Raw genomic sequence first — 26,530 nt, forward strand, 5'->3', positions numbered from 1 at the left:
CCCTCATTTTGATTATTTAATACAATTTTGATATTAGTACAAGAAGTTGAAGTCATCTTGGAATTTTCTCTATTCATACATTTATCTGCTACCTTTCCTTATGGTTTTCAAATTTATTTTTTCAATTGACTGTAGAATTTTTCCTTCCTACAGGTCCTACTTCCAAGACCAATGGGAAAAATACCTAAAACTTAGAGGGATTTTGGATGGCAAATCAGCCCCTACCTTCCCCAAGCCCTTTGATGTGAAGGAGAGGGATCAGTTCTATACCTCCGTGAGCTACTCTGGCTGGGGTGGCAGCAGTGGACACGATGCCCCCATGATTGCTTATGATGCCATCCTGGCTGCAGGAGACTCCTGGAAGGAGCTTGCCCATCGAGCCTTTTTCCATGGTGGAGACAGTGATTCTACAGCTGCTATTGCTGGCTGCTGGTGGGGAGTTATGTATGGTTTTAAAGGAGTGAGTTCCTCCAACTATGAGAAACTAGAATACAGAAACCGGCTGGAAAAGACAGCCAGGGCTTTGTATTCTCTTGGGTCAAAGGAAGATACTGTAGTTACCCTTTAGAGAGATGTGACATCATTTCTCGTGGTTTCTCCTCTTATGTAGTCCAGTTTCTTTTCATTTTTTCCAAAGTCAAGAGTTTTAACCTTGTACTCCAGGAATTTTGAGGTAACATGTCCCTTGAGCACCTGAAGCTTGTCTTTCCAAATTCATCCTGTCCCCCCTGACTCTGTCCCTCTTTCTGTCCTTTATCTCAGTTGATAGAAGTCAGTATCTCCCCAAGCTAGAAGTCTCATGGCCCCATATTTGAGTCTTCATTTTCATCATCTAATCTTTCACTAAGTTTTTTCTGTGTGTTTCAGGTTGAGTTCTCCAAAAGTGGACTTTGAGACAAAGATTCAATAACAAGTAGTTTATTTGGGAGGTGATTCCAGGAAGCCCTGGTAGGAAAATGGGAAGTGAGACAGGGAGGAGAGGGGAGGGAAGCCAGCACAAGGTGCGATGAGCAGGTCAGCACTCTGGCCATTTGGGACTAGTCCATCTGGGTTCTCTGTAAGGCACTCCTCAAGAGTTGTCCCACCCAAGGGGCAAGCAAACCTGGGGTGTCCATCCGTCACCTTCCATTTGGCATTGGTTGAGGACCACTCCTAGGGACGCTAACTCCCTGGTACTTCTTGGCCTGTCTTTTGTGCAAGCCAGACACAAATGTCTTCAGGCAAAGACTCAGAGGTGCTTGCAATGGCAAGCTGTACAGTGCATGGGAAGAGTGAAGGAGGTATGTGGGGTCCCAATGGCATCTGCCAGATGGTCTGCCTCCTAAATGTCCTTCACAGCTGTTACTCTTTTACTTTCTTGCACCAGTATTTTTCAGTTGGATTTCTGCAGTCCAGGGTACTCAAGTTTGGGGAGATGCTGCTCCAAGCTGTACTCTGTACTTTGCTGGCCATGACACTTAACGAATTGCCAGTTTTGTTGTTTTCTCTTGGCTTGTCTTTATTTTCCTCTAGACACAACCTAGCAAAGTGCCTGGGAACATGGGAGGTACTTGATCAGTATATATTAAATGAATGTTGTTAATTACCTCCTGTCTGGTCCCTTAATTCCAGTCTTGCCTTCCTCCTTGCCCTCCAGAGTTATCTTTACAAATCAGTCATGCTGAACTTCTAATCATGTTCCAATGAATACTCACCCCCTTTCTCCATTTCTTAATGCTCTTCCCTCTCCTTTTCCACCTGGTAGATGCTTACTCATCCTTCAAGCCCCAGCTCAGGTAGAACCTTCTGGGTGAAACTTGCTGTGATTATTCGGGCACTTGGCCGCTTTCTCCTCATATACCCACAGCCTTGTCTCCAGGCTTGTCACCACACTGGTCCTGTTGAGTGGTGATTGGGTGTCTTCTGAGGACAAACTCAGGTTCCTTGTGAGGAATTATCTTATTCTCTTTGTGGCCTGTCTGCTGGCCCATGAGAGACATTCAATAAATAGGCTCATCAAATTGTGTTGATGTGAATGCTTTCAACATGCGGTTCCACATCTGTTTCAGACACATCTGTTCAGACACCTGCTACTTCACGGTTGCCCAGAGTGACCTGTGATGCACTGTGAGAGACAGAGAGTCTGATGCTTTAACCATGCACATGTGCTGACCTACACAGCTCTGTATTTGAAGCAGGACTCAAGCAAGGGCATGGAATTTATTATTCTTTTATACGTAAAGGGAGAAGGAAATTCCTAAGTTCATTTTCTGTCTCAAAAAACTCTCACACGTATTTATATATTTCAGAAAACAAACACGTTTTATATATTACAAAAGCAAAAACAGGTTCTTTGGTAAGACAAGCAATTGGAGTTGCAGACGTTCAAGCATGCTGGGCTACAATTCACAGAACACTGTCATACGTCTTAAATTCAGATGTCTTAAAAGACTCCTTTGTATAAATATTCTGAGCACAGTTTTAGAAAAATAGAAAACACATACAAGATTTATACAAGACATACAACATTTATACAAGATTCCTGAGCAGAATATTAAGGTGACCCTCATGACTGCTTTCAATTTCCCAGTTGGTAAGAACTGACTTTATAGCACAGAATAGTGTGTGCCTTTCTGCAGATGTAAGACAAAAGGAAACATTTCTCCTGGTTGTTCTGAAGTGTCTTTTTCCAGTAGTTAGGAGCCTAGAATAGACAGAACACTAGAGTTCTATTAGCACTGGCCAAACAGTAGACCTGCTTAAATCTTACAGTATAGAAAAGAGCAGAAGAGCATTTTAACAAGTGGAATCTGAGGCATGACCTGTTTTACCTCTGTAGCTAGTTTGGTAAGTCATCTGAATTTAGTAAGAAGCAAACATGATTTTATTTTTCTCCAACTACTGCCTTCACAGTACTGTGTGGAAGCTGCTTTTCCTGTCCCTTGGAATATCACATTGTTTTTGGTCCTTTGGTGGGGGTGGGGGTGGGGAGTGTATTAAAAACCCAGTCCAGGGGTGCCTGGGTGGCTTAATCAGTTCAGCTTCTAGCTCATGATTTTGGCTTAGTTCATGATCTCACAGTTTGTGAGCTGACAGCATGGAGCCTGCTTGGGAGTCTCTCTCTCCCTCTCTCTGCCCCTCCCCAGCGCTCCCTCTCTCTCTCTCTCTCTCTCTCAAAATAAATAAATAAACTTAAAAAAAACAAAACCAGTCCAGTATTTTTTTTTTAATTTCAACTTTATTGAGGCATAATTGACATAAAAGATTGTAAGATATTTAAAGTGTACATCGTGGTGATTTGATACACATTTATATTGTGAAAGGATTCCTCCCATCTAGTTAATTAACACACCTATCATTGCACATATTTATATTTGGGGGTGGAGTGGGTGGTGAGAACATTTAAGGTCTACTTTCTTAGCAAATTTCAAGTATACTATACAGTGTTATCCACCGTAGTCACCATGTTTCACCTCATATCTTCAGACCTGCTTCATCTTACAGCTGAAAGTTTGTACCTTTTTACCAACCTCTCTCTATTTCCCCACCTCCCAGCCTCTGGCAACCACTTTCCTACTCTGTTTCTAGGAGTTTGACCTTTTTTAAAGATTCCACATATAAGTGATACCATGCAGTATTTGTCTTTTCTGTTTGGCTTAGCATAATGCCGTAAATGAAGCCCATCCCTGTTATCACAAATGGCTGGATTTCCTTCTTTCTCATGGTTGAATGATATCCCATTGTGTGTATGCATATACTCCATCTTCTTTATCCATTCTTCTGTTGATGGACACTTAGGTTGTTTTCATATCTTGGCTATCGTGGATAATGCTGCAGTGACACGGGAGTGCAGACCCTTTGGGACCCTGTTTTCATTTCCTTTAGATTTATACCCAGAAGTGGGAATCCCAGCCCAGTTTAATCAGTTCTAAAACTTCCATGTCATGCCCTCCATGCTCCCCACCTCCATCAGCCCTGGGCCCAAGGGACTTGGAGGAGAAAAGGGGACATTCTTCCCCTCTCTCTTCTGAGGCTCCTTGCTCCTCTCAGATGTTGCCCTGAGACCATTATCATTGGTGGAGCACTGGTAGGAAAGGCTCAAGACAGCTGTCTTCTGAGGAGTCCCCTCAGCCCAAGGGAAACTCGTCCTTCCTGCTCCTGTCCAGCAGTGGGAGTGCAGGCTTCCCACCTGTTGCTGTCTTACATTTCACCCATCCCTCTTAAATAGGCCTTGAGAGATCCAACTTGGAAATAGATACCCATGCCCCCTTGATATGGTCACCTTCAATCTCAACTGGTAGGCTCTCACTGGTTGTGGAGGGTAAGAAAGAGCACCACCTCCCCTCCTCTTTCAAGAAGGTAAGAGAGAACCCCCACAGAACTTGACTCTCTATTTTCCATTCAAATTACTGGCTTCCAGTGGAGGAGAGGTGGGGAAGAGAGGTCTGATAACAGCAGTTCTGTTACCTTCTCCTATATCCTACTGGGATTTGTCTTTCCAAGTCCTCCCAGTCCCTTTAGAATACAGTGGAAGAGGTGGGGGAGAGGGGTAGGAGGGCGAGGACTGAGCATTTGTTATTCCCCAGGTAGGACTTCAGCCACAACTGGAGACAGCAGAGAAAGACTTTAGAGATCCTGCTATGTTTGTTTGAGACAATCTGTCTTCATCACAGGCGCACTTCAAAAAGAGTTCAGACTTTCATACTCTTTCTTCTCAAACCTCAAAATCTCCTCTTCAAACTTTACTCTCAACTGGCAACCTTGCTTGCTATTTCTCTGAGAAAAGAGAAGCAACCAGAGAACAATTACACACTCCCCTCACCACCTCTGCCCACCACCTGCATCTGGCTCAGGGTGTCTACCTTTGCTCCTACTGTGAATGCCAGGTGCCAGTGTGTGTGTGTGTGTGTGTGTGTGTGTGTGTGTGTGTGTGTGTGTGTGTGTGTAGAATAAGGGAGGAGGAGAATAGAGGAAAGAGATAATGTAATTATATGCATGATGTTGCAGTAAATTAAAAAAAATGATCTGAGGGGCGCCTGGGCGGCTCAGTCAGTTAAGCGTCCGACTCTTGATTTCGGCTCAGGTCATGATCTCACAGTTCGTGAGCTGGAGCCCCATGTGGGGTGTGGAACCTGCTTGGGATTCTCTCTCCCTCTCCCTCCACCCCTCCCCCACTTGCATGCTCTCTCTGTCTCTGTCTAAAAAAATGATCTAGCACACAGTATGAATTTATTAGGCTTATCAAATTAATATGTGTGTACTAAAAAAAAGAAAAAAACATGTGTAACATTACAGGGATTAATTATATGTTTTTGACCTGCTATATAATGGTGCTTCATTTGCTTTGTTTGTTACCTAAGATTGCTAGATGTTATCTAGAAGTCTTGGCAATATTTTTTGTAAGAGCTGCAAAATTAGCATTGGCCACATCCACCCTCCTCCAGGCTTCTTCAGCCACCATATTCTCCATTTACTCCCCTCTATACCTCTCCAGGGCAAGTAAATGTGCTTTTTGTTTTGTTTTGTTTTGTTTTTTAAACAGCCACAGAGCTACTGAGAGTGAGGGGGAAGGAATAGAGATTCTGATGATTTCACAACTAACCAGCCTACTGGATCAGCTCCTCATGGGATGGCTGCTGGTGTCTGGTTAGGGATCCAGGGGTCAACAAGATAGGGCATAGTGGGGAGCCTTCCCATCATTTTCCATTTTGGGAGTTTGGGGGTTAGGAGAAGTGATACCTAGGGTATCCATTTGGAGAAGGAAAAAGAAGAGGAGGAAGAAAGAGTTACCAAGTGTCAGGTAGTTTATTACAGCCCATTAGCAGATGAAGAAATTGGGCTCAGAGAAGCTTCCATCTGTCCAAAGTCACATGTCTAGGGTGAGAAGGAGCCGGGGTTTAAACCCAAGCCACGTGTCTCCAATCCTATCATACTGCAACTGTTAGCTGTAGTTAGAAAGTTTTCCTTAGACAAGGCCAAAATGGAACCCAAGAGTTACATGGTGATGTCAGAAGCCTGTGCCCTCTCTTCACCTTCTCACAACTATGAGGGGAAGTCAGGGAGAAAGCTCGTTGAGGCTTGATCCACATTTGGGTGCAGGGGTAGGGAGGGGCAGAGCAGAGCTCAGGTCAGACTGTGAAATGGACAGAGTCTTCACTCTCCCCTCAGCTTCCCTGCCCTCCTCAGAGAGCCTCCTCTTCCTCTGACACCAAGGAGACCCCATCCAATGCCTGGGCTGTGACTGGGACTCCTCTCTCTACATTGTGCTTGGTTGCACCCGTCCCATTTAAGGTTCCTACTTCCCTTTTTTTTTGGTCTCAGTGTCATCATCTGTAGCAGCTGGGTGTTGTCCAGCAAGTGCTGTCTCTCAGGGTCTCTGGGCCTGGAGCCCATGGACTCCAGTTTCCCTGGATGATGCTGAGGCAGGTGGTCCTGCACACAGGAGAACTCCAGCAGAACTACTTGAAGAGTACTGTACTAGATGACGAAAGGGAAAGGGAAGGTGCTCTCTAAGTGTCAGCTGTATTAATGCCACCCACAAGGAATACTGTCCTGGAATGACTGGAGTAGCTAGCTTGGTGTGCCAGCTCTGGCTGTGGTGTGAGCGGCTATGAAAATGCAGCCCTCAATCTCTGGCCCCAGGGACCCTGATTGATTCACGGTCCCAGTTGCGGCCTTTCTGGATCTATCCTCATCTTTGTGCTGAGACTGACCCCAGCTAGTGACTGAGCAGGGTGGAGATGCTAATCAGGTTCATTACTGTAAGACAGGACTTCGTTAATAAGAAACTTCAGCTTGGGGCCCCAGGATGGTTCGGGTTGGTTAAGCGGTTAAGTGTCCGACTCTGGGTTTGGCTCAGGTCATGATCTTGCGGTTCAAGCCCCACCTCCGGCTTTGTGCTGACGTTGCAGAGCCTGCCTCGGGTTCTTCCCCTCTCCCTCTTTCTCTGCCCCTCCCTGCTCATGCTTTCTCTCTCTCAAAATAAATGAATAAACTTAAGAAAAAAAATCCTTAAAAACAACAACAACAACAACAACAACAACAACAACAACAACTTCGGCTTGAACATTCCCCATTGCCCTTGCCAGAACATTCCAGGAACTGTGAGGCAGTCCAAGACTTTTCCTATGTCATCCGTTTCCTTTCCCCTCTTCACAGGTGTCAAACTTGCATCATGGTCTAAAGACTGTCTCTGCCTTCTTCAGCGTCCCTTATTCCTCACAGGTGTTATCTCCGGTAAATCTCTTGCCCATCTAGCCCCATCTTGGTGTCTCTTCTCCGAGGAGCCAGACTACCACACCTGGCGTGGTTGGTGACACCAAAGCAGCCTTCAGTAGTGCCCTATTTATTGCTCCTCTCCTTCCTGGTGGCAGCAGTGCTCGAGTAGTGGGATCATGTGCACCAGGGGAAGCAAGGGCTTCCCTCCAAAATCATTTTATCCTCATCTTGGGCAGACCTGGCACAGCCATGATGACACAGCGCCAAGGCTTCCTTGGGGACTGTTACTTTCTGGTGCACAGGTGCGGAGCATGGCCTCTGGGATTAGTTCGTCCCAACTCTACATGACCTTGTGCAAGTTACTTAGCCTCTCTATGCTCTAAGGCTGTACACACCTCACAGAGCTATTGTCCAGAAAGTGTGATAGTGCCCTACTGGCAGGTTCCACCTCGTAGCGGTACGCTGCAGTTTAAGGAGTGCTGGGCAAGTACCTTGCCTTCCCCTTTCCCCTGACCTGCCCAGAACTAGCTCTCTGTGGTTTCTGCCACTCTTTTGGGTGAAGAGGCCATGTGGTGTGCTGGAAACGCCCTGGTTACAGGCCAGCACAGCAACGGGTCACTTTCTTTGTCTACTGTTCAGTTTCTTCATTCTTTATTTGTAAGAAGATGAACGTCTCTTTGAAAGGAAGGTACTGTCAGAGGCAAACTTCATATTTTCCACTCTTTCTGTTAAATATACACTAAACACATATTATTGGTCCAGTTCTATTCTAGGCCCTGGGGATTCAAAATGAAAGGAGAAGGTCTTTGCCCTCAAGTTGCTCAGAGTCTTCCTAGGGAGATAAACATGTCCACGATGATTCTGTGGGTTTTGTCATCACCTAGAGATAAAAGACTTCTGCCTGGGTTTTTACTAACATTTTATAATAGGAAGTGGGAGAGAGGCAGGAAATCATTTCCTGATGATGTTTGGCTCAGAGAGGAAGGACAATGTGTTTCAATGTCCCCTGCCTAAAAAACGAAGTGTATTTATTTTCATTGGGAAGAAGAAACCAAAAAACTGTGGAGGTTAGACAAATAGGGAGAGTTTATTTTTCTTCTAACAGGTCATGAGGCCAGTTAATAATCAGCGAGACTCAAGTGAGTGTTGGGTATCCAAAGCTTTGAGAGACGGGCTTCTGTGATCTCTTTTGGCATTAGGGGTCGGCTTCACTCCAGCTCTGAGACCTCCAGCTCAACAATGCCCCCAGGCCTAGGGGACAGAAGCTTCTGTTCGTGGGGACTCCTTTTGTGGCTCAGCATTGGAAGTGCAGGTAATTCGGGGGCTCGGGCCTTAGGTGGAATTTCTTTCAGTCAGTGCTTCTATTTCTTAAACCAACTATTTATATAGTGCTAACATTTGGAGGGTCCCCTAAAAGCCTTCTCTTCTCTTGAGATGAATTTAGAAGAGGGAGGGAAAAAAACCTACAATCATAAAGGGACTGGTAACGACCAGGATACTTTCTCAAGTCCCCTAAAAGCTGCATTAATCCTTTCACCCAGCACAAGACTGTAAGAAAATAATATTGCATCAGTTCCAAAATATGACTTACATTCACCCTATAAATATCCACTGTACCAAGATATATTTAATTTTAAATTAAAAATTTCCAGACTAACCAAGATTTTGCCACTGAGAATGGTGGATGTCCTTGCTAATCCACTACCCAACATTTTTGATAGATGTGGGAAAGGTTGCCTGCAAAGAAGTTACAACTATTTATTAATATGTGAGCATGGCTGGTTCCCCACCTCTCTGCCAATACTTCACAGTATCAAACATTTTTCATATTGTCAACCTGATGGAAAAAATAGTATTACATTGTTGTCTTAATTCTTATTTCTTATTATGATTTGTGCTTCCAGTGTCTTGTTTAAGCAATCATACTATAAAGGCAATTTTTCATATTTTCTTCTAAGCCCTAATGGCTAGCCCAATCAGACTAAGATCACTAGGGACAAATCCTTTAATCGTGGTGTATTTTTAAATATAATACTGAATTTTATTTTGCCAAAATTTATTTTTACTTTTGTATATATTTATATATTATTTTGATTATATGTCCATAGAAAATTTACCTATCATTTTCTTTTCTTGCATTACCCTTGTCCAGTTAATACTAAGATTATTATAACCTCATGAAATAAGTGTCTATTCTATAAACAGTTTATATAAGATAAAGACTATTTGTACTTTGAAGCAGTGCAGTTCTCAGATAAAACCATCTAGCTCTAGTATACTTTAGAGTCAGAAAGACTCTTGATTACCAATTTAATGTTTTGATGCTAGTTTTATTTGGGCTTACTATTTCTTCTTGAGTCAGTTTCACTAAATTGGATTTTTCTAGAAAATTATCTATTTCTTCTAAGTTGTCCAATGCATTTGGGAATTTTAAAAAATATCTTTTTATCCTTGACATTCTGGTGTTATACTATAATGTGCCTAGTGTAGACTTATTTTTTTTATCTCGCTCATTACCCTGAGTACAAGTTTTGATTGGAGAAATCATATCTTTAGTTGTGGAAAATTCTAAATAATTATCTTTTCAAACTAGTGCTTCTTCTCCCATTCACTTCCCTTAGAGAACAGCTACGAGATAAAAATAGAATCTTTCCATCTATTGTCTGTGCTTTTTGACTATACTTCCATATTAAAATTTTCTTTTACTTCTGTCCTAAACATTACAGTATTGATTCCCTTTTTATTTCAATGGTTATCTTTTTCATTTCTAATTTCCTAACTAGGTTTTTTCTATAAATCTTATTTTATTATTTATTTGTGTTTTTATTTCATAATTTCATATGCTCTGTCTTTATTTTTATCCTTGTGGGTTCTCAGCATATTTATTTAAAAGTCTATGTCAAAGGCTTTTAAAAACTTATTTCACCTGGAATGAATTCATGATCCACTTATTGGCTTTATTGACTATCTTTGTAAACATTTGATTTCTGTATAAATTTAGATATTTTGTTTGCAGGCTTTTTTTTTTAAAGAAAACTCGCTATTGAAGTACAACATATATACAGACAAGCGCACAGATTATTAATACACAGATTAATGAATTTTCACAGTGAATTCACTCACCTGTGTAACCATCATCCAAATCAAGAAATAAAACATTACCAGGTTCTTAAAACCCATTCCACATATCCCCTCTTAATCCACTACCACCCCAAAGATAACTATTATTTTGACTTCTAACACAATAGGTTAGTTTTATTTCAGTGTCAATGAGAAGTTTGTTTATGGCCTTCCCCACCTCTACCCCCCACCCCCAGTCCTTCCCATCTTTAGACTCTCTCCTCCATTTGGGGGGGGGGAAGGGTGGTTGTCTCAGTTCTTCTTAGTGAGGCCTTGTCTTTCCATCCTGCCTTCCTAAATAAACCTATAGCCCCAGGTAAAAAGTCAATAGCTACTTTTTTGTTGTATTGCTTTTGTTTTTAGCTTCCTTTATGGAGTTGGAGAGCTTCGCCTGGTGCTGACCTTCCACAAAGCACTGACACAAAGCAAGCTGAATCCTCACAACCACTGTCTTCTCCCAGAACAGGAACCCAGCACCATATTGCAATTCTGTTCTTGTTCTTGCCCACAGAGATATAATCTTTATATTTGAGATCATCTATGTCTTTCTTCTCTTTGGATATTCATCTATGATTAGTCTTTGGTTGGACAGGTGGTTAGGGAGAGGGGATATCGGAGTATGATTCACTGTGCCACCTTCCATACTCTTGAATGATAGAAAGTTTTATTATGTATCTGCAAATATTGTCAACTTTCTCTCCTCCTTTTCAAACTTTGTAACTTTGATTCCATTTTATTGTCTTGTTTCCCTGGCTTGGACTAGAACTTCCAGTACAATATTTCATAGAAGCACTGATAGCAGACATTCTCATTTGTTTCCAGTTCTAAATGGAATGCTTCTAATGTTTCGCCTATAAGTATGGTCATCAGATAGGCTCTTGGATAATGCTTTTTCTTAGGTTAAGAAGTGTTGGATATTAAATTTTATTGTGCTTCTTTCTTCTTCATCTATTGAGATGAGCATATGGGTTTTTCTCTTTAATTTTTCATATGTGAAGTACATTAATATATCTTCTAATGTTAAGCCATCTTTTCATATCTTGGATTAAACCCTACTTGGCCATGATGTATTTTTTATGCATATTATCTTTGATGGGCTTAGATTTGCTGGTAATTTATCCAGGGTCTTTATGTCTGTGTTTAATAGTGAAATTGGCCTTTTGTTTTCTTTTCTCCTTCTATCCTTGTCCAATTTGGATATCTTGGTTATTTTTGTAGAATGAATTTAGATTATCCCCCTTTTCTATTCTCTGGAACAGTGATAGGAATTGAAGGAATGATAGAATTTTTCTGGAAAACTGTCTGGCCTGGTAGAGGTTTTTTGATGAATAAATCAAAAACTACTGTTTCAATTCCCTCATGCTACTGTTTTACACTTGACTTTCTATTTTTTCTTTTTGACTAAGTTTCAGTAAGTTATATTTTCTAGGAAATTGTCTATTTTCTAGGCAAATACCTGTAATTTTAATTTTGGGTGGGTATAAACATGCTCTTTAAATTTTTTTTTTTAAAGTCTACTATATATCCCTTTTTATTCTCTATATTGTTTACTTGTGACTTCCCTCTTTTTGTCTTACTCTGTCTTATCAATCAAAAGTACAACTAGTTTATTATTATTTTCAAAGAAGTAGCTTTTCATGTTTATTATGTGTGGCATACCCTATTCTGGGCAGTAGAGTGAACAAAATGGATAAAAATCTCTGCCTTCTTTGAAAGTATATCCTAATACAGGGAAATCGGTAAGCAATAAATTTAATAATAAACTAGTAAATTCCATAGGAGATTAGAAGGTGATGATTGCTATAAAAGGAAATAGATTAAGATGATAAAAATTGAGAGAACAGGGGTGAGGAGCACAGGCAGGTGGCAATTTAAAGTAGTTACACTTGACAAGCAAAGCCTCGGAAGAGAAGAGGGTGTTAGCCATGTGGATGTCTGTGGAAAAGACACTCCAGGCAGAAGGGATGGCTGGTGCAAAGACCCTCAGGTGGTCTAAGCCTGTGTAGAGTGAGGAAGAGTTGGGAAGACACGTGGCCAGAATGGAGGAAGGAATAGTCAGACAGGCAAAGCTTTCCCGGAGCTCATGGTTTAGACCATTTGGGGCTTTAGTCCAATGTTAGGACTTCAGGTTTCATTCTGAGGGAAATGCCCTCTTTTGCACAGAGGTGTGACATTATTTGACTTATTTTTTGGCTTGCAGTTGACCTTCTACTTCATGTGTCTTCACATTGTCTTTCCTCTGTGTCTGTGTCCAAATTTATTCTTATAAGGACACCAGCCATATGGGATTAGGACCCACCCTATTGGCTTAATTTTAGCATAAATACCTCTATTTATTTAACATAAAAACTCTATCTCCAAATACAGTCACATTCTGAGGTCCTGGGAGTTAGGACTTCAACATATCGATTTATGGTTGGGGGGGGGTACTCAATTTATCTCATGACAATATCCACTTCACCATGGCTTTTAATCTTCTCTAGTTGAGTAATATTCATATCCTTTTCTGGCAATGTATCTTTAGACATGGAAACTATTCACAGATTTTGGTTACAGAAGTGATGTCTTTAATAAGTGAGTCTGAATATTGTACTAGCTGATTTATAATAAATGCTGGTAAGCCCCTGTTTGTCTCTTCCTCTCAAGAACAATTGTCTTCCTTCTAAGAATAGATGACCTCACCTTGAATCTTTCTTGTTTTTCTTTTTGTTTTTTCCTCCAGGAGACGCACCTCCTATCCCACAGACAAAGTGCACTGACTTCCAGAATGCTAATCTTCTCCAAGGCACCAATCTCAAAGTCCAGTTTCTCCTCTTCACCCCTTTGGATCCTAGCTGTGGTCAGCTAGTGCAGGAAAGTAGTGACATCCAAAAGTCTGGGTTCAATGCCTCTCTGGGAACTAAACTAATCATCCATGGATTCAGGTGGGAGTAATCAACCAATAGGATCATCTTCACTAAGAACTAGAGAGTGACCATAAGGCCACAGGAAGTTAATGGGGACCAAGGGGAGAGATGGATTTACTGACAGTCACATGTTTTATCTCTCACCTCCTGCTGTCTTTGAAGGTTTCTCATATCAACATGAATACACATTATGTTGTTTATTCCTGTTGGTCATGTATATTAGTCCTCTGCTTGGTCTTATCTACATGCTCTCAAACAGTAAATATGTATGACCCCGGACAAGTTGTCCCAGCACACGAAGCCTTGGTTTCCACATCTGAATAAAAGGGAAGTTGTAGAAGTGGTCCCAGTTGATCTTTCCTTCCTGAAGCATGGGGTATGTGACTCATCTCAGCCAGTGAGGTCATGGGCTGTGTGTAATCAGAGTAAGGGCATGGTGTTTTTATCCAGGGTTTTATTTCCTCTTCTTTATTTTCTTTATTTCTTTATTTCTTTATTTCTTCTTTATTTCTTTATTTCTTTATTTCTTCTCTGGCTTCATGATTTAAGAAACTTCCACTCACGGGTGCTACTTCCATCATCTCCTGAGACTAACCTTTCTCAGGTTTGATTTCTTTGATGCCCTATCGTCCAAATTTTGTTATAATATGTAGTCACTGAGTCTCAATTCGACCACTATCCTTCCTTCCAACGTCTTCTCTCCAGAGCCCACTGACAAGGCCTAAAACAGAAGAAGGTTGGTGGGAGGAAAGAGGGAGAAAATGCAGTGAAAATAGTAGCAGTATAGAGCAACTAGAGATGGGAGTGTCCAATGAAGAGGTGGATGCAAAGGCACTGCACAAAGGATCACCATTTCATGGCCTCTGGGTTCTCTCTGCTTCTCAAATCCCTGGACCCTGAGCACCCGGCTCTATACCTCCTTAGGTATATACTTCCTTACTCTTATGCCAAAGTCTCTTCTCCAGAAAATCTTCTATTTAGCCACTATCTAAGGCTGTATGTGTATCCCCAACCAAGAGATAGCTAACAGAGCTGGAGAGCTCAGCAGCTGTCACTCTGTCTGCTCCTAGATCCCCTGAAATCCACTTTCTATGGCACACACCCAATTTGTGCTCCTCTGCCTACGTGAGTATGCTCTTACCATTCCTTCACTGTGGGCCACTGAGAAAACTTCTCCAGATCCCAAACTCTTGGTAAATTTCTATGAAATTTTTTCTATCATTCTCCTTTTCCTAGAAAAGCGCTTTTATACCATGAGTTCCAGAAGAATAGAAACTGTATCTTATTTTTCTTTATTTCTCACAAAGCACCTGGAATACTGACCCATTGAATTAATGAAAGTATGATCAAAAGAACAAGTACATAAAAACATTCTTCAAGGGAAGTGCATATTTTTAAAATATATTTTTAATGTTTATTTTTGAAAGAGGGAGAGAGACAGAGTGTGAGCAGGGGAGAGGCAGAGAGAGAGGGAGACACAGAATCTGAAGCAGGCTCCAGGCTCTGAGCTGTCAGCACAGAGCCTGACACCGGGCTTGAACTCATGAACTATGAGGTCATGACCTGAGCCGAGGTCAGACGCTTAACCAACTGAGCCACCCAGGCGTCCCAAGGGAATTGCATATATTATAGAATGAGAATTAAGATTGCAAATCTTAATTCTAATGTACAAAGCTATCTTCTTTTTTTCTATAAATAACACAAGCAATGTCAGTACATATGGTTTGTGTGGTATCCATTGCCCAAAGGTACCTGACTGAGGGCTGGTGGGGCTGGAATTCAACCTGAGTTCTGAGCCCAGGCATGAGGCTGCATCTACCTAAAACAAAAGGCACTCTTTTATAATTTACACAAAGGCTCCATATATGCAGGCAGAAGCCCTGGTGACTATAGAATTATGTCCTCCCTATGCTCAAAGTGGTAGAGGGTTTATTGCCCATATATCCCCCTGATTCATTTTGATCGTCCCCCTCCCCCGCCCCCGGGTTTATTCTGTTAATAGAGAATGTCACTGTAATTCCCATGACAATGGATATTGGCTTGGCAGATAATTTTCCCATCCTTTTTTGGCCCCATGTCTAGGGCTTTAGGTACAAAGCCTTCTTGGATTGATAAATTTATCGGTGCCCTTCTTCAAGCAGCAAATGCTAATGTGATTGCTGTGGACTGGGTTTATGGCTCTACGGGTATCTACTTCTCAGCCGTGCAGAATGTGGTTAAGCTGGGCCTAGAGATCTCCCGTTTCCTCAAGAAACTACTGGTAGGTACACAAGAGCTTTGGGGGAGTTTTGCCTGCTTATTAGGGGAGAGGAAACAGAAAGAATCAACATATGAGGAGGAGCTTTAGGGCCGAAGCAGAGCTACCTAGTGGCTTGTGGGTCTTCGATTCTAATCTCAACTTTACCACTTACAGTGCTGACTCTGGGCAAGTAGTTGGCCCTCTCTGAGCCTCCCGCTCCTCCTCTGTAAAATGTGCCACTGCATGTTAGATAGGGAGTCACTCGAGAGGGAGTGGCCATGGGCATTACTCACACACGTTGAGCACCAAAAAGAAAGTGAAGCAATCATCAAGGTGGGGTTTCTAGGAAGAAGTTGAGTGGTGAATGGAATGAAAATTCTGCCTTTTTCCCCCAAAGTGTGTGTGGTGGGTACGTCATGCCCGGGGTCCTCGGATTCTGAAGCTTCAAGGAAAAGTGTGACGCTGTGAGGCCCAGGTTGCCATGGCCCAAATGCAACTCACTTGTAAATGTCCCATTCTAGGTATTGGGTGTGTCGAAGTCCTCAATCCACATCATTGGTGTTAGCCTGGGAGCCCACGTTGGGGGCGTGGTGGGATATTTCTACGAAGGCCAGTTAGGACGGATCACAGGTAACATTATTCTCTGCCCATCACCCCAAGTTTGGAGATAAAGAGAGAATGCCCTTGAAATCCCTCTATTGAGGCAAGCAGAAGGATCTTTGTTCTTATGACCAAGTCATTTATTTCCACTAAACTTTACTTATTGTGGCCATTTACATAAAACAGTACTGTGTTGTTATTGTGTGATCTCTAATGTCAGTATAAGAGGCCATGTATTTCTTTCTGAGCCTCAGTTACTACTTCTGCGAAATGAGTTATAATAGGTCATATCTCCTTGGCCCACTGTGGAAATCACCTTTAGTCAATTATGCTAAATACTTGCAAAACACTAGGGATTTTATGCTTTAGAAGCTACCCTCAATCAATAAAAGACCAGAGTTATGTGGTAAATACTCTGCTTTCTGGCTCTTCTGTGGGACAACTTGTCCCACAGTCATGAGTCATGTTCTACAGAGCCTCTCAGAAGGGTCCCAGTGGAATGAGACCAAGTTGCCCAAAGTGTTAATCCATTCAATACTTTTTTTCCCCCGTGCTCTGATTCATTTTTTCCACTCCTTCATTATGCTTTCTGTGATCTACTCCCAAAAAGCTACTTATGCTTTAAATCCTTGTCTCAGGGTTTGTTTTGGGGGAGGAAGAGGAAAACAGACCCAAACTAACACCTGGGGACAGTACTTTTTACTTGTGAAGACTAGCACAAGGCCTTGAACATAGTAACTGCTCAAAAAATTATAGCTGTTGTTATGAGTACATGAGGATTAATATTACTCACATTAGCCCTTACCAACTGGCTCACTTCAGAGCCAGAGAAGCTGCGTCATTGAGAGTTAGAGACACAGCATGCGTTTTCCTGGGTACAATGGCCCTGAGCTGGTCCTCTTGCCCTTGGATCCTTGCTGGGGGACTCTAGGATCTGACCAGGAAGGACTGCCTGGAGAGGTGTGTGATGGGTCCATGAGGGTTCTGGAAGCTGAGATGAAAGGGGCCCCTGACATCTGTCTGTCCCAGCAGGCCTGGACCCCGCTGGACCAGAGTACACCAGAGCCAGCCTGGAGGAGCGCCTGGACCCTGGAGATGCCCTCTTTGTGGAGGCCATCCACACAGACACTGACAGTGAGTGGGGGTGACCCTCCTGGGATTGGGGGGGGGGATGAGCATGGCAGGGGCTAGGAGGCTGGCATCTACCTGTGTAGCTCTGGGCAGATTCCCTCCCTTCTGAGCTTCTGTTGCAGTGAGGAGTTTACCAGCATCATCTTGATCTCTGGTTAACACTAAATCTTGTGACAAGGCTGGGTGGGGGAGGACACTGCTGCCTGGCTGGCGTAGGGGAAAGTCATACTACTTTTTTTCAGGGTGAATGTGCCTGGCCCCATGGGATTGGGACATTCCACTTCTGGGGCAGATACTCAGGCCTGTTGGGACTTCCTCCTCCCCAGGGAGGAGCCAGCCCTTCAGTCCAGTGAAAAATGAGAAATCCTCCCCCACCCCCAACTCTGAATCCATTGTGACCAAATTAAGCTATTCTGACTAGCTGGAAAAGGGGATGGGCATTCCTCCTCATTTCTACTTTGATATGAAATGCCCAGGAGTTAGCCAGATCCTGTGCTCAGGATGGTGGGTACGAGATCAATTCACGCCTATCCCTCACCAGAAGAGTCTGCTATTCAAGTGAGAGGTGTCCATGTCTCATTCCCTTTGTTCAGAAGCCTTCTTCTTAGCACCCAACACTCACAGACTCATAATTCTGGAAGAAACCCATGCAGTCATGTAATTCAACCCTCTTTCCCACCTTTGTCATCTCACAGTTAGGAAAGCAAAGACCACAGGCTTCTGCCTAGCTGTTGGGTTAACCATATTAATTATCAAGGTCAACTACTTCTGTTTCTAAGTTTGCTAAATAGGTGACTTGTTAGGTCCCTATTTATCAGAGGGCGGCCTCTCAGTCTCCTTCAAAGTTGGAGCCTCTTCCTAATGTGACCAGAGGGAAAAAAATCATTCCATTTGTTTAACTGATTTTCATTGAATTATGTAGTTAGCCCCAAGAATGCAACACACAAGGCATTGAAGAAGGTCCCTGCCCACATGGAAATACAGACTAATTGAGAGGGCATTCATTCATTACTTCCTTCAATAAACATTAGGTACTCACATGTGACAGGTACAGTGCTGGTATTAGGGATATAGCAGAAAAAAGGCCAAGTCCCTGCTATAAGTTGTAGAGCTTCCAGGCAAGTAAACAGACATTATTACACACTATGAGTATGGTAATGGAGGATGTGGGGCAGAGGGTGACTTGTGGGGTGGGGAGGCGGATTACTTCAGGAAGGATTATTGAGGAAAGTCTGTCCCAGGAGGTGAGATTTGCGGATGAGAACGAGCAAGTCCTGGGAAAAGCTGGGAGAACATTCAAGTTGGAGAGAACAGCCAAACGAAAGCCTGGACATGGGTGTGGGACAGGAAAGAAAACCATGTGATTAGAGGGCAGGGAGTGAGGCTAGAGAAGAAGGAGGAGGACCAGGCTGGCCATGGTGAGGAGTTTACATTTTATTCTACAGGCAGTGAGAACAGGGAGGCGATTAGGATTTCCTGTAAAGATTATTGTGGATGCTGTGCACAGAATAAGTTGCAGGGGACACTAAGGGGAGCCTGGAGGCTCATTAGAAGGTGTTTACAGTAGAGGCCAAGAGATGGTGGTGGCTTGTGCAGAGGTGGGGTCAGTAGAGACAGAGAGAAATATAAAGACTCAAGGGGCACCTGGGTGGCTCAATCGGTTAAGCATCCGATCTCGGCCCACGTCATGATTTCACAGTTTGTGAGTTCAAGCCCCACATTGGGCTCTCTGCTGTCATCCCAGAGCCCCCTTTGGATCTTCTGTCCCCCTCTCTCTCTGCCCCTCACTCTCTCTCACTCTTTGTCTCTCTCAAAAATAAATAAACATAAAAAAGTCTTTTAAAAAACTGAAAAAAGAAAGATTTGAGAGGTATTTTGGAGGTAGAGTTGACTAGACAAGTGATGGGCTAAGTGTAGGGAGTGACAGAAAGAGAGGAAGCAAGGATAACTTCCAGGTCATTGCTTAACCCCTAGATAGATGCCACTAAACAAATAACAACCAACCGATCACTTACAGTAGTGATAGATGTGGGAAGGGGAAAGATGTTTTGAAGGGGAAAACCGGGGTCTTTGGCAGCTGGCACTGACCCCATCTGAGGAGTCAGCTGTGGTCACAATGATGAGATGAGGGCTAAAGTATTTCAAATTAGCCAGATCTTATTTCTGCTCAGTCAGATAAGCACAAAAATATGAGGGAGACTGTGGAAACGTGGCCCCACACATACATATGTGAACTCTTGCTCAAAACAAAGTAAACCGTGTTTGACAAGGAAATTCACCAAGCTTGTAATATTTAGTGATTTATAAAAACTTATGTGAAGGGAGGGGCGCCTGGGTGGCTCAGTCAGTTGAGCGTCTGACTTTGGCTCAGGTCATGATCTCGCGGTCTGTGAGTTCGAGCCCCGCGTCGGGCTCTGTGCTGACAGCTCGGAGCCTGGAGCCTGTTTCAGATTCTATGTCTCCCTCTCTCTCTGACCCTCCCCCGTTCACGTTCTGTCTCTCTCTGTCTCAAAAATAAATAAACATTAAAAAAAATTTATAAAAACTTATATTAAGGGATATTTTTCTCGAATTTATTAGACAAATATGAGTATCTTATGGCTTTATTCTTCTTTGCTTCCTTCCAGTGTATAAAAACACCTTTAGAAAACTGATGGCAGGTTCTTCAGTTTCACAGCACTTAGGAGTGAGGTGGGCACCCAAGGGGCACACAGAGTGGATGCGCTCCCAAAGGCAGAGCTCAGGCTCTGCTGCCAGTGGACCCTGCTGTGGGGCCTGGAAAATAAGCCCCTGCAATCAGAAGTAATGAGATTCTTCCTCTTCCAGATGCGGGTATTCGGATTCCTGTTGGACACGTGGACTACTTCGTCAATGGAGGCCAAGACCAACCTGGCTGTCCCACCTTCATTCATGCAGGTCAGAAAGCCAGAGAGAGTTGGGGTTTGGCTGCCCCAGAGGCTGGAATTCACCAGTAGCCTTTATGTTGAGTCAGCCAGTGTGGAACACAGGGGGGTCTTCCTTCTCATGTCCTTTGTTATGCCCCATAATGCCTTTCCCAGCACTTATTGAATGGATGTCTTTGGAGCCCAGGAATTCCGGGGGAGGAGTGCCTGAATTTAAAAGCGTACACCATACTTCTCCTGGCCTACCCACTTTTTAAGCCCTGCAGTGATATATCATCACTCAAGCCAATAAACCCTATTTTTCCTGGGCCCTGATTTGTGGCAGGTCCACACTAGCTGCATCCTCTGCAGAGCTTAGTTGTGGTAGAAGGAGAACGACACGCCCAAAGCTGGCTAGCTGAAGGTTCAATTCACTGATGACTTACTAAATTTGACAGTTCCCCAAAATTGTTTTTAAGATAATCTTGAGTGCATTCAATAAATATACATTTCTTGGGTGCCCAGGTGGCTCAGTTAGTTAAGCATCTGACTCTTGTTTTCGATTTGGGTCATGATCTCACAGTTTGTGAGTTCAGGCCCTGTGTCGGGCTCTGCGTTGGCAGTGCAGAGCCTGCTTGGGATTCTCTCTCTCCCTCTCTCTGTCCTCCCTTGCCCTCTCTTCCTCTCAAAATAAATGAACTTAATAAAAAAATGTACAGTTTCTTTTCTAAATACACAATTGATGCTTGCACAATGTGAATTTGAACTGCACGAGTCCACTTATACATGGATTTTTTGATACAGTACAGTACTGTAAATGTATTTTCTCTTCCTTGTGATTTTTTTCAACATTTTCTTTTCTCTAGCTTACTTTACTGTAAGAATACAGTATTACACTTACACCAAATATGTGTTAATCAACTGTTCATGCTATTAGTTCATGTTATTGTTCTGGTCAACAATAGGCTATTAATAATTAAGTTCAAGGGTCAATGTATTCTTCTAGAATGTTCTTTTTTTAAAATTTTTTTTTACATTTATTTATCTTTTGAGAGACATAGACAGAGCTCAAGTTGGGGAGGGGCAGAGAGAGAAGGGGACACAGAATCCAAAGCTGGCTCCAGGCTCTGAGCTGTCAGCACAGAGCCCGACATGGGGCTCGAACTCACAAACTGTGAGATCACGACCTGAGCCAAAGTCAGATGTTTAACCGACTGAGCCACCCAGGCACCCCTAGAATGTTCTTTTTGAATTCATTCTTCTTAGCATTATTTTAAATAATATTAAATTTGTCAAAAGCTAAGGACCAAGGGTTGTTTAATCTTCTCACATTCTTCTTATGAACATAGCCAACCTATCAGCATTTCTTACAGGAATTTTATCCTGATTTCTGATTACTATGTTTTTAGTCTTTTCTTGCCTTACCAAATTTTTGACACTTTAAGGATTCTTTTGACAATTTTATTGAATAATCCCTAATCTAATTTACTAAATTCACTGATTATCCAAAAACATGTTTCCTTTCACAATTTGTAGATTTTCCAACTTTTTTTTTTTTTTTTTTTTTTTTTTTTTACCAGATGGGATAGTTTGGTTTTAATGGCTTTTGAATATTTCTGTGACATTTCAGCGGCCACTTTTTATTTTTCTTCATAACACAATTTGAAAAGGGTTTAGTTTGTATCCCCCACCTCCCTGTTGCAGCTGGAAGGAGCTTGCCCATAGAGAGTGTGCCAGCCATGGGAAAAAGAGAGTTGACACACAGCTCAGATGTGGTTACTGGTCCCAGAGTGGGAGTCCCAAGGTGAAGGGGGACTCTGAAGACCTCAGAACACTAGAGCTGACTCCCTTGATTGTCTCATCGCTGGGATGAGTATCATGAGGTTATAAAAAATTTTGTTGGGTGTTGATGAAGAAAGTAAAATGTGTAGACAGACATTCATTGTGAGAAGTGGGTAAAGATCACCAATAGTCTGAAAGCTCCCATTTTCTGAAAGAGAGTTTGATGATCATGGAAGAATGGGTCTCAAATTAAACAATTTTTTTTGATAGATTAAGCTTAGGTATCTCTGGAAAAGGAAAAGGAAGAAAGCAGTAGCCATGTCCATTAACATTAAAAAATGTGGCTCAAGAGACATCCCATGTATTTGTAGCCTGCTGGAATATAAAATTCAATAGAGTTATAATAAGTAGCATGGAGGGATTTTCATTTGTCTTAAACTAAAACCTTGGTTGTGTTTTTTTACCCTGTTAAGGTTACAGTTACCTGATCTGTGATCACATGAGGGCCGTGTACCTCTACATCAGTGCCCTGGAGAATTCCTGTCCATTGATGGCCTTTCCCTGTGCCAACTACAAGGCCTTTCTTGCTGGAAAATGTCTGGATTGTTTTAACCCCTTTCTGCTTTCCTGCCCAAGGATTGGTAAATGCCACCCCTTTGACTTCCTTTGACAATTTGGGGAAAGTTCAAGTCTTGCTAGTTGTCACCTCTTTAAGTCCTGCTCTTCTGTGGTCAATAAGTCTATCCAACTACAGTAAGGAAATTCACCAATGAAATGTTCAGCCTGTTCCCACCTGGAGGATGTCATTTGGCCTTCCACATCCCACCTCTTGCCACCCATGCTGTTGCCTGATACTCTACTTGCTCTGCACACACCCTTCACACACAGCCCCTTGTCTGCAAGTCCAGGCAAAGGACACTTTATAAACATTGGTAGAATTCAGAACTGCTGCCCCCACTCCCAGACCAGATGCTTGCCATAGGTCTTTCTAGCTAGGCCAGCCATTCTCCAATTCCTGATTGTAAAATAATCAGGATAGATTCTAAATCAAGGTGTTGTGGGGAATCCCCATGAGTGGCACATATGGCCCCCTTTAGGGGTTTGAGGCTGTAGTGACCATGTGCCAGCTGGAGGGCTGCCTAATTGCTGGCTGGCTTGGGCACATTGCTGGATGACCCAGGCTAGTCTGGGGAGAGGGGCTGGGGAAAGGCTGAGGGATCTGACCTCAATTCACCCTGTGCAGGTCATTGCTGAGAACATCCTAGGGTTCTCCAAGATGAAGCGTTTCAGGAAGAACTCTGGGGGAGTATAAATGGTTCCTTTCTCGCCCTCATTCTCCCACTTCCCACCCCTAGCTGCTACTCAGAACCGCAGCTTGACAAAATGTTAAAGTAGATGTAGCTTCCCACAATAAAGCAAATCAACATTACTTCCTACTCATTGTGCATATGCCACAATTTCCCCCAAATGTGATGGACCAGCCACCTCACACTTTCCCCAGCCTCAGCTCTCACTACACTTTCCCTGGCACTGAACACCCCAGGGATGTTCATGTTTCATGTTTCCTCACCCTGTATGCCTTTGTCCAAACTGTACTCCCTGCTTGTTATGCCCTTCCTTAACTTGTCAACCACTATTCTTCAGGTCAAACGCTTTCCGTGCTTTGTCTGTGAAGGATATAAATGCCGTTTAAAACAACTGTCTAATAGATTATTTTACAAATTGGAGATCTAATTTCAAATTTCTGATACATACCTCCTAAGAATGGGCCAGATGATCTTTAAAAATGTGCTTCCTGTGTATTTGCGTGTTTATCTTTGACTGGGCTGAACTGTATGTATCCTGGGACCCACCTTAGGGCATGACATATAATGAGCATACAGTGTAGTTGTTTGTAGAATGAATGGGTGTGCGAATTAATCAATATGTGGTTGCGTGCCATGGGACACTGAAATGGCCTCCTCGGGGGTCTTGTTTTTTGTCTTTGCCTCTGTATTTCCAGGGCTGATGGAAAAAAGTGGTGTTAAGATACAGCCGCTTCCCAAGGAAGTGAAAGTGTACCTCCGGACCACTTCCATGGCTCCGTACTGTGGTGAGTGGGGGGTTTGTGTGTAGCTCAGGTATGCTACTGTGCTGTTCTGCAGAGTCCAGGGCTCTGGCGTGGGCTGTGTCTAGCATGGCATGGGAGCTCAGGCGTGAGGTGAAGGACAGGGGCAAAGATGTCATAGGAGGGGTGAGGGGCAGCAGCTACTGGTCTTAGACCCTAAACTTTCAGAGCTAGTCCAACCCATGCTCTACTGCAGATTATCAGGTATCTTGCTGTCTATATACTTATCCTAGTTCCTCCCCACCTCGCTTCAGTGTGGGTTCTCTATAATGTGGTTTTTGGGAGCACCCTCTGGCTTCATCCTTCCCACATACTTTTTTTCACCCCCTCCTCGATGCCCATCTTATGTGTCTCCTACCCTGGCAGCCCTGTCAGGTCAGGGTCTCTAAGGAATGTTGAACCTTGCTCTCTACTCTACTTCCCCTACATACACATACTCCAACTATTTACTGTTGCTCCTAACCACTATGCTTCACTGAAGCTAAGATACCAGTAAAAGATGTTAAATGTGAGAGAAAAATGTGTCTTAAATTCTATGAAATATTACAGGTTGAAGCATCATTTTCTCCTATGCTGTTTGCGTCTTAAGTAGAGTGATTATACTTCCTTAGTGCTTGTTATCATAGGATCTTGTCTGGTTTATAGTGTGTATAGGATAAAAGTATGCTGGTTAGGATGATAAATTGTACATCCAAATTAACTCTGATATTCTGATCAGCTTGTGTCTGGTTGGTGGAGGGATCTTTCTTTATGGCCATTCCTTCCTTGGACCAGAACTCCTGTTGCCATGTGATATGGAGCCCAAAGTTCAGATTGTGGTCATGCAGACTTGGATTTGAATGTCAGCTTCTCCACCTACCAGATGTGTCATCAGAAGCAAGTTACTTAACCTGGCTGAACTCTCCATCCTTATGTAGAAAATGGGAACAGCAACAGTATCTACTTTAAAGAATCAATTGTGAGGGTAAAATAAAATAGTATACAGGAAGTTGCTAGCACAGTGACTGGAGCTTGATAAGTGATAATTCCCTTCCTTTTATCATTCAGAGAACTAGGGGAGACTAGATGCGGGTGTTTATCATTCTAGAGAGAATTCATGGCTACCTCTTAGGAACAAGTGGATTATAAGAGTCTACTGTGGGCTTCTCACATATATCTGCTCATTTTACAACCCCGCTCTAGTTAGCTGTGAGGACGGGGAGGTTCTGAGAGATTAAGCCTTGTGCCCAAGGCTACACAGTGGTGTGGAAAAGGCAGAATTCAGCTCAGGTCTTCTGACTCCAAAATCTATATTCTTTCCATGTCACCACCTGCCTCCACACTGGCTTCTTTGCCTCTGCTTCTGAGAATCTGCTCTTTACAACCGTATTTCTTGGATCCTCTTCTGTCCTCACCGCCCCCTCCAGAGGTCAGCCTGAGGGAGGATGCTTTGTCCAGTGGTGGAGGCAGCGATGCCAGGACCAGATGTCCAGCTTTACTTCCAGTTCTGGGACAGCTTCACAGCAACCTGAACTGGCTCCTTCCTGTCTGCGCAGCTGGGGACACACATGGCAGGGAGCCTGGGGCACACTTGAGGCTAGAGGCATTTCAAAGTCCCTGCTGAGGCAGACTCACATAGCTATAATTTTTCTGACTGTTTCGTATTTGTTGTGAGACTCCCTCTCCATGCCCCAGAAGCATGGCCCTGTCTGTTCAAAAACCTCACAGAGCTACAGAAAGAAATAAGCCAGCCTGAGTACCTGCTTCTCTGCATGCTCTGCGCCTTGCAATTCTGAGCTTTTTGTTCTGAGCACTGAAGCTGGGACTCTCCTCTACCTGGAGGGATAGGCCATCCACTTGGTAGTTTGGGTAGTACCAACGGCCTGCAGCTCCCGCTCTCACCCACTCCCAGGCCCCACGCACTGGGTGCCCATCACCCCGCTCGGCCTGCCTGGGTCTCAGCAGTGTTCAACAGGACAGTGGTCACCCCTGACCCCTGCCAGACATGCACCAGCAGGGCAGAGAACCTTCTCCAAATAGTTTTTCTATTGTTTTCAACACTATTGTTGAAAATAAATAGTGTTTCTATTGTTTCTAGATAGTTTTTCTAACAGTATTACTTTTCCCTTTATAGAACAGTGTTTCACACAAAGTGCTTTCTCTCCATTACCTCATTTAATCCTTGCCAATGTTCTGTGAGGTGATATCGAGGGTTGTAGATGAAGGAGCCAAGACACAGAGAGGTTCAGTGACTTAGGGAAAGGAAACAGTGAGTAAGCAGCGGGGCCAGGCCTTGGATCCAGATCTCCTGATCAACCATCCAGGGCTCTGTCTGCTGCCTCCCATGTCTGACTCCTGCACCGGAGATTGGATTCTGCTACTGATTCCCACCCATCCAGTGTTAGTAGACCTGACCCTCTTGGGGCTTCCAGATAATATAAAGAGAGAACCAGAACTTTAGGAAACTTTCTTAATGGGTGAGATCTGCTGGCAAAGGAAGAAGTGGTATAATATGTAAAAGTAAGCCCTGAGAATTCAATTCCTAAAGCTTATGTAATTTAGCTTTTTTTCCAGATTTCAGTTACCC

At 43.2% G+C, this 26,530-nt stretch overlaps 1 protein-coding gene across 10 annotated transcripts in view; it reads left to right on the forward strand.

Moving 5' to 3' along the window:
* Nucleotides 1-26,530, forward strand: part of ADPRH (ADP-ribosylarginine hydrolase) — a 37,391-nt gene that overhangs the window by 5,258 nt on the left and 5,603 nt on the right. For 7 of the 10 annotated variants that reach the window (XM_053220901.1, XM_015064623.3, XM_053220902.1 and 4 more), the window contains 8 exons: nt 8,397-8,509; nt 13,040-13,241; nt 15,306-15,483; nt 15,984-16,092; nt 17,095-17,196; nt 20,020-20,109; nt 22,331-22,498; nt 23,860-23,949. In XM_053220901.1, coding sequence (XP_053076876.1) covers nt 8,397-8,509; nt 13,040-13,241; nt 15,306-15,483; nt 15,984-16,092; nt 17,095-17,196; nt 20,020-20,109; nt 22,331-22,498; nt 23,860-23,949 — 1,052 coding nt within the window. Of the gene's footprint in view, nt 1-153; nt 1,584-8,165; nt 8,265-8,396; nt 8,510-13,039; nt 13,242-13,745; nt 14,148-15,305; nt 15,484-15,983; nt 16,093-17,094; nt 17,197-20,019; nt 20,110-22,330; nt 22,499-23,859; nt 23,950-26,530 lie in introns of those variants that run through there. The other 3 variants (XM_053220904.1, XM_053220907.1, XM_015064627.3) reach the window with 3 other exon arrangements.

This window comes from Acinonyx jubatus, chromosome C2, assembly GCF_027475565.1.
Source record: "Acinonyx jubatus isolate Ajub_Pintada_27869175 chromosome C2, VMU_Ajub_asm_v1.0, whole genome shotgun sequence".
Classification (NCBI taxonomy): Eukaryota; Metazoa; Chordata; class Mammalia; order Carnivora; family Felidae; genus Acinonyx; species Acinonyx jubatus.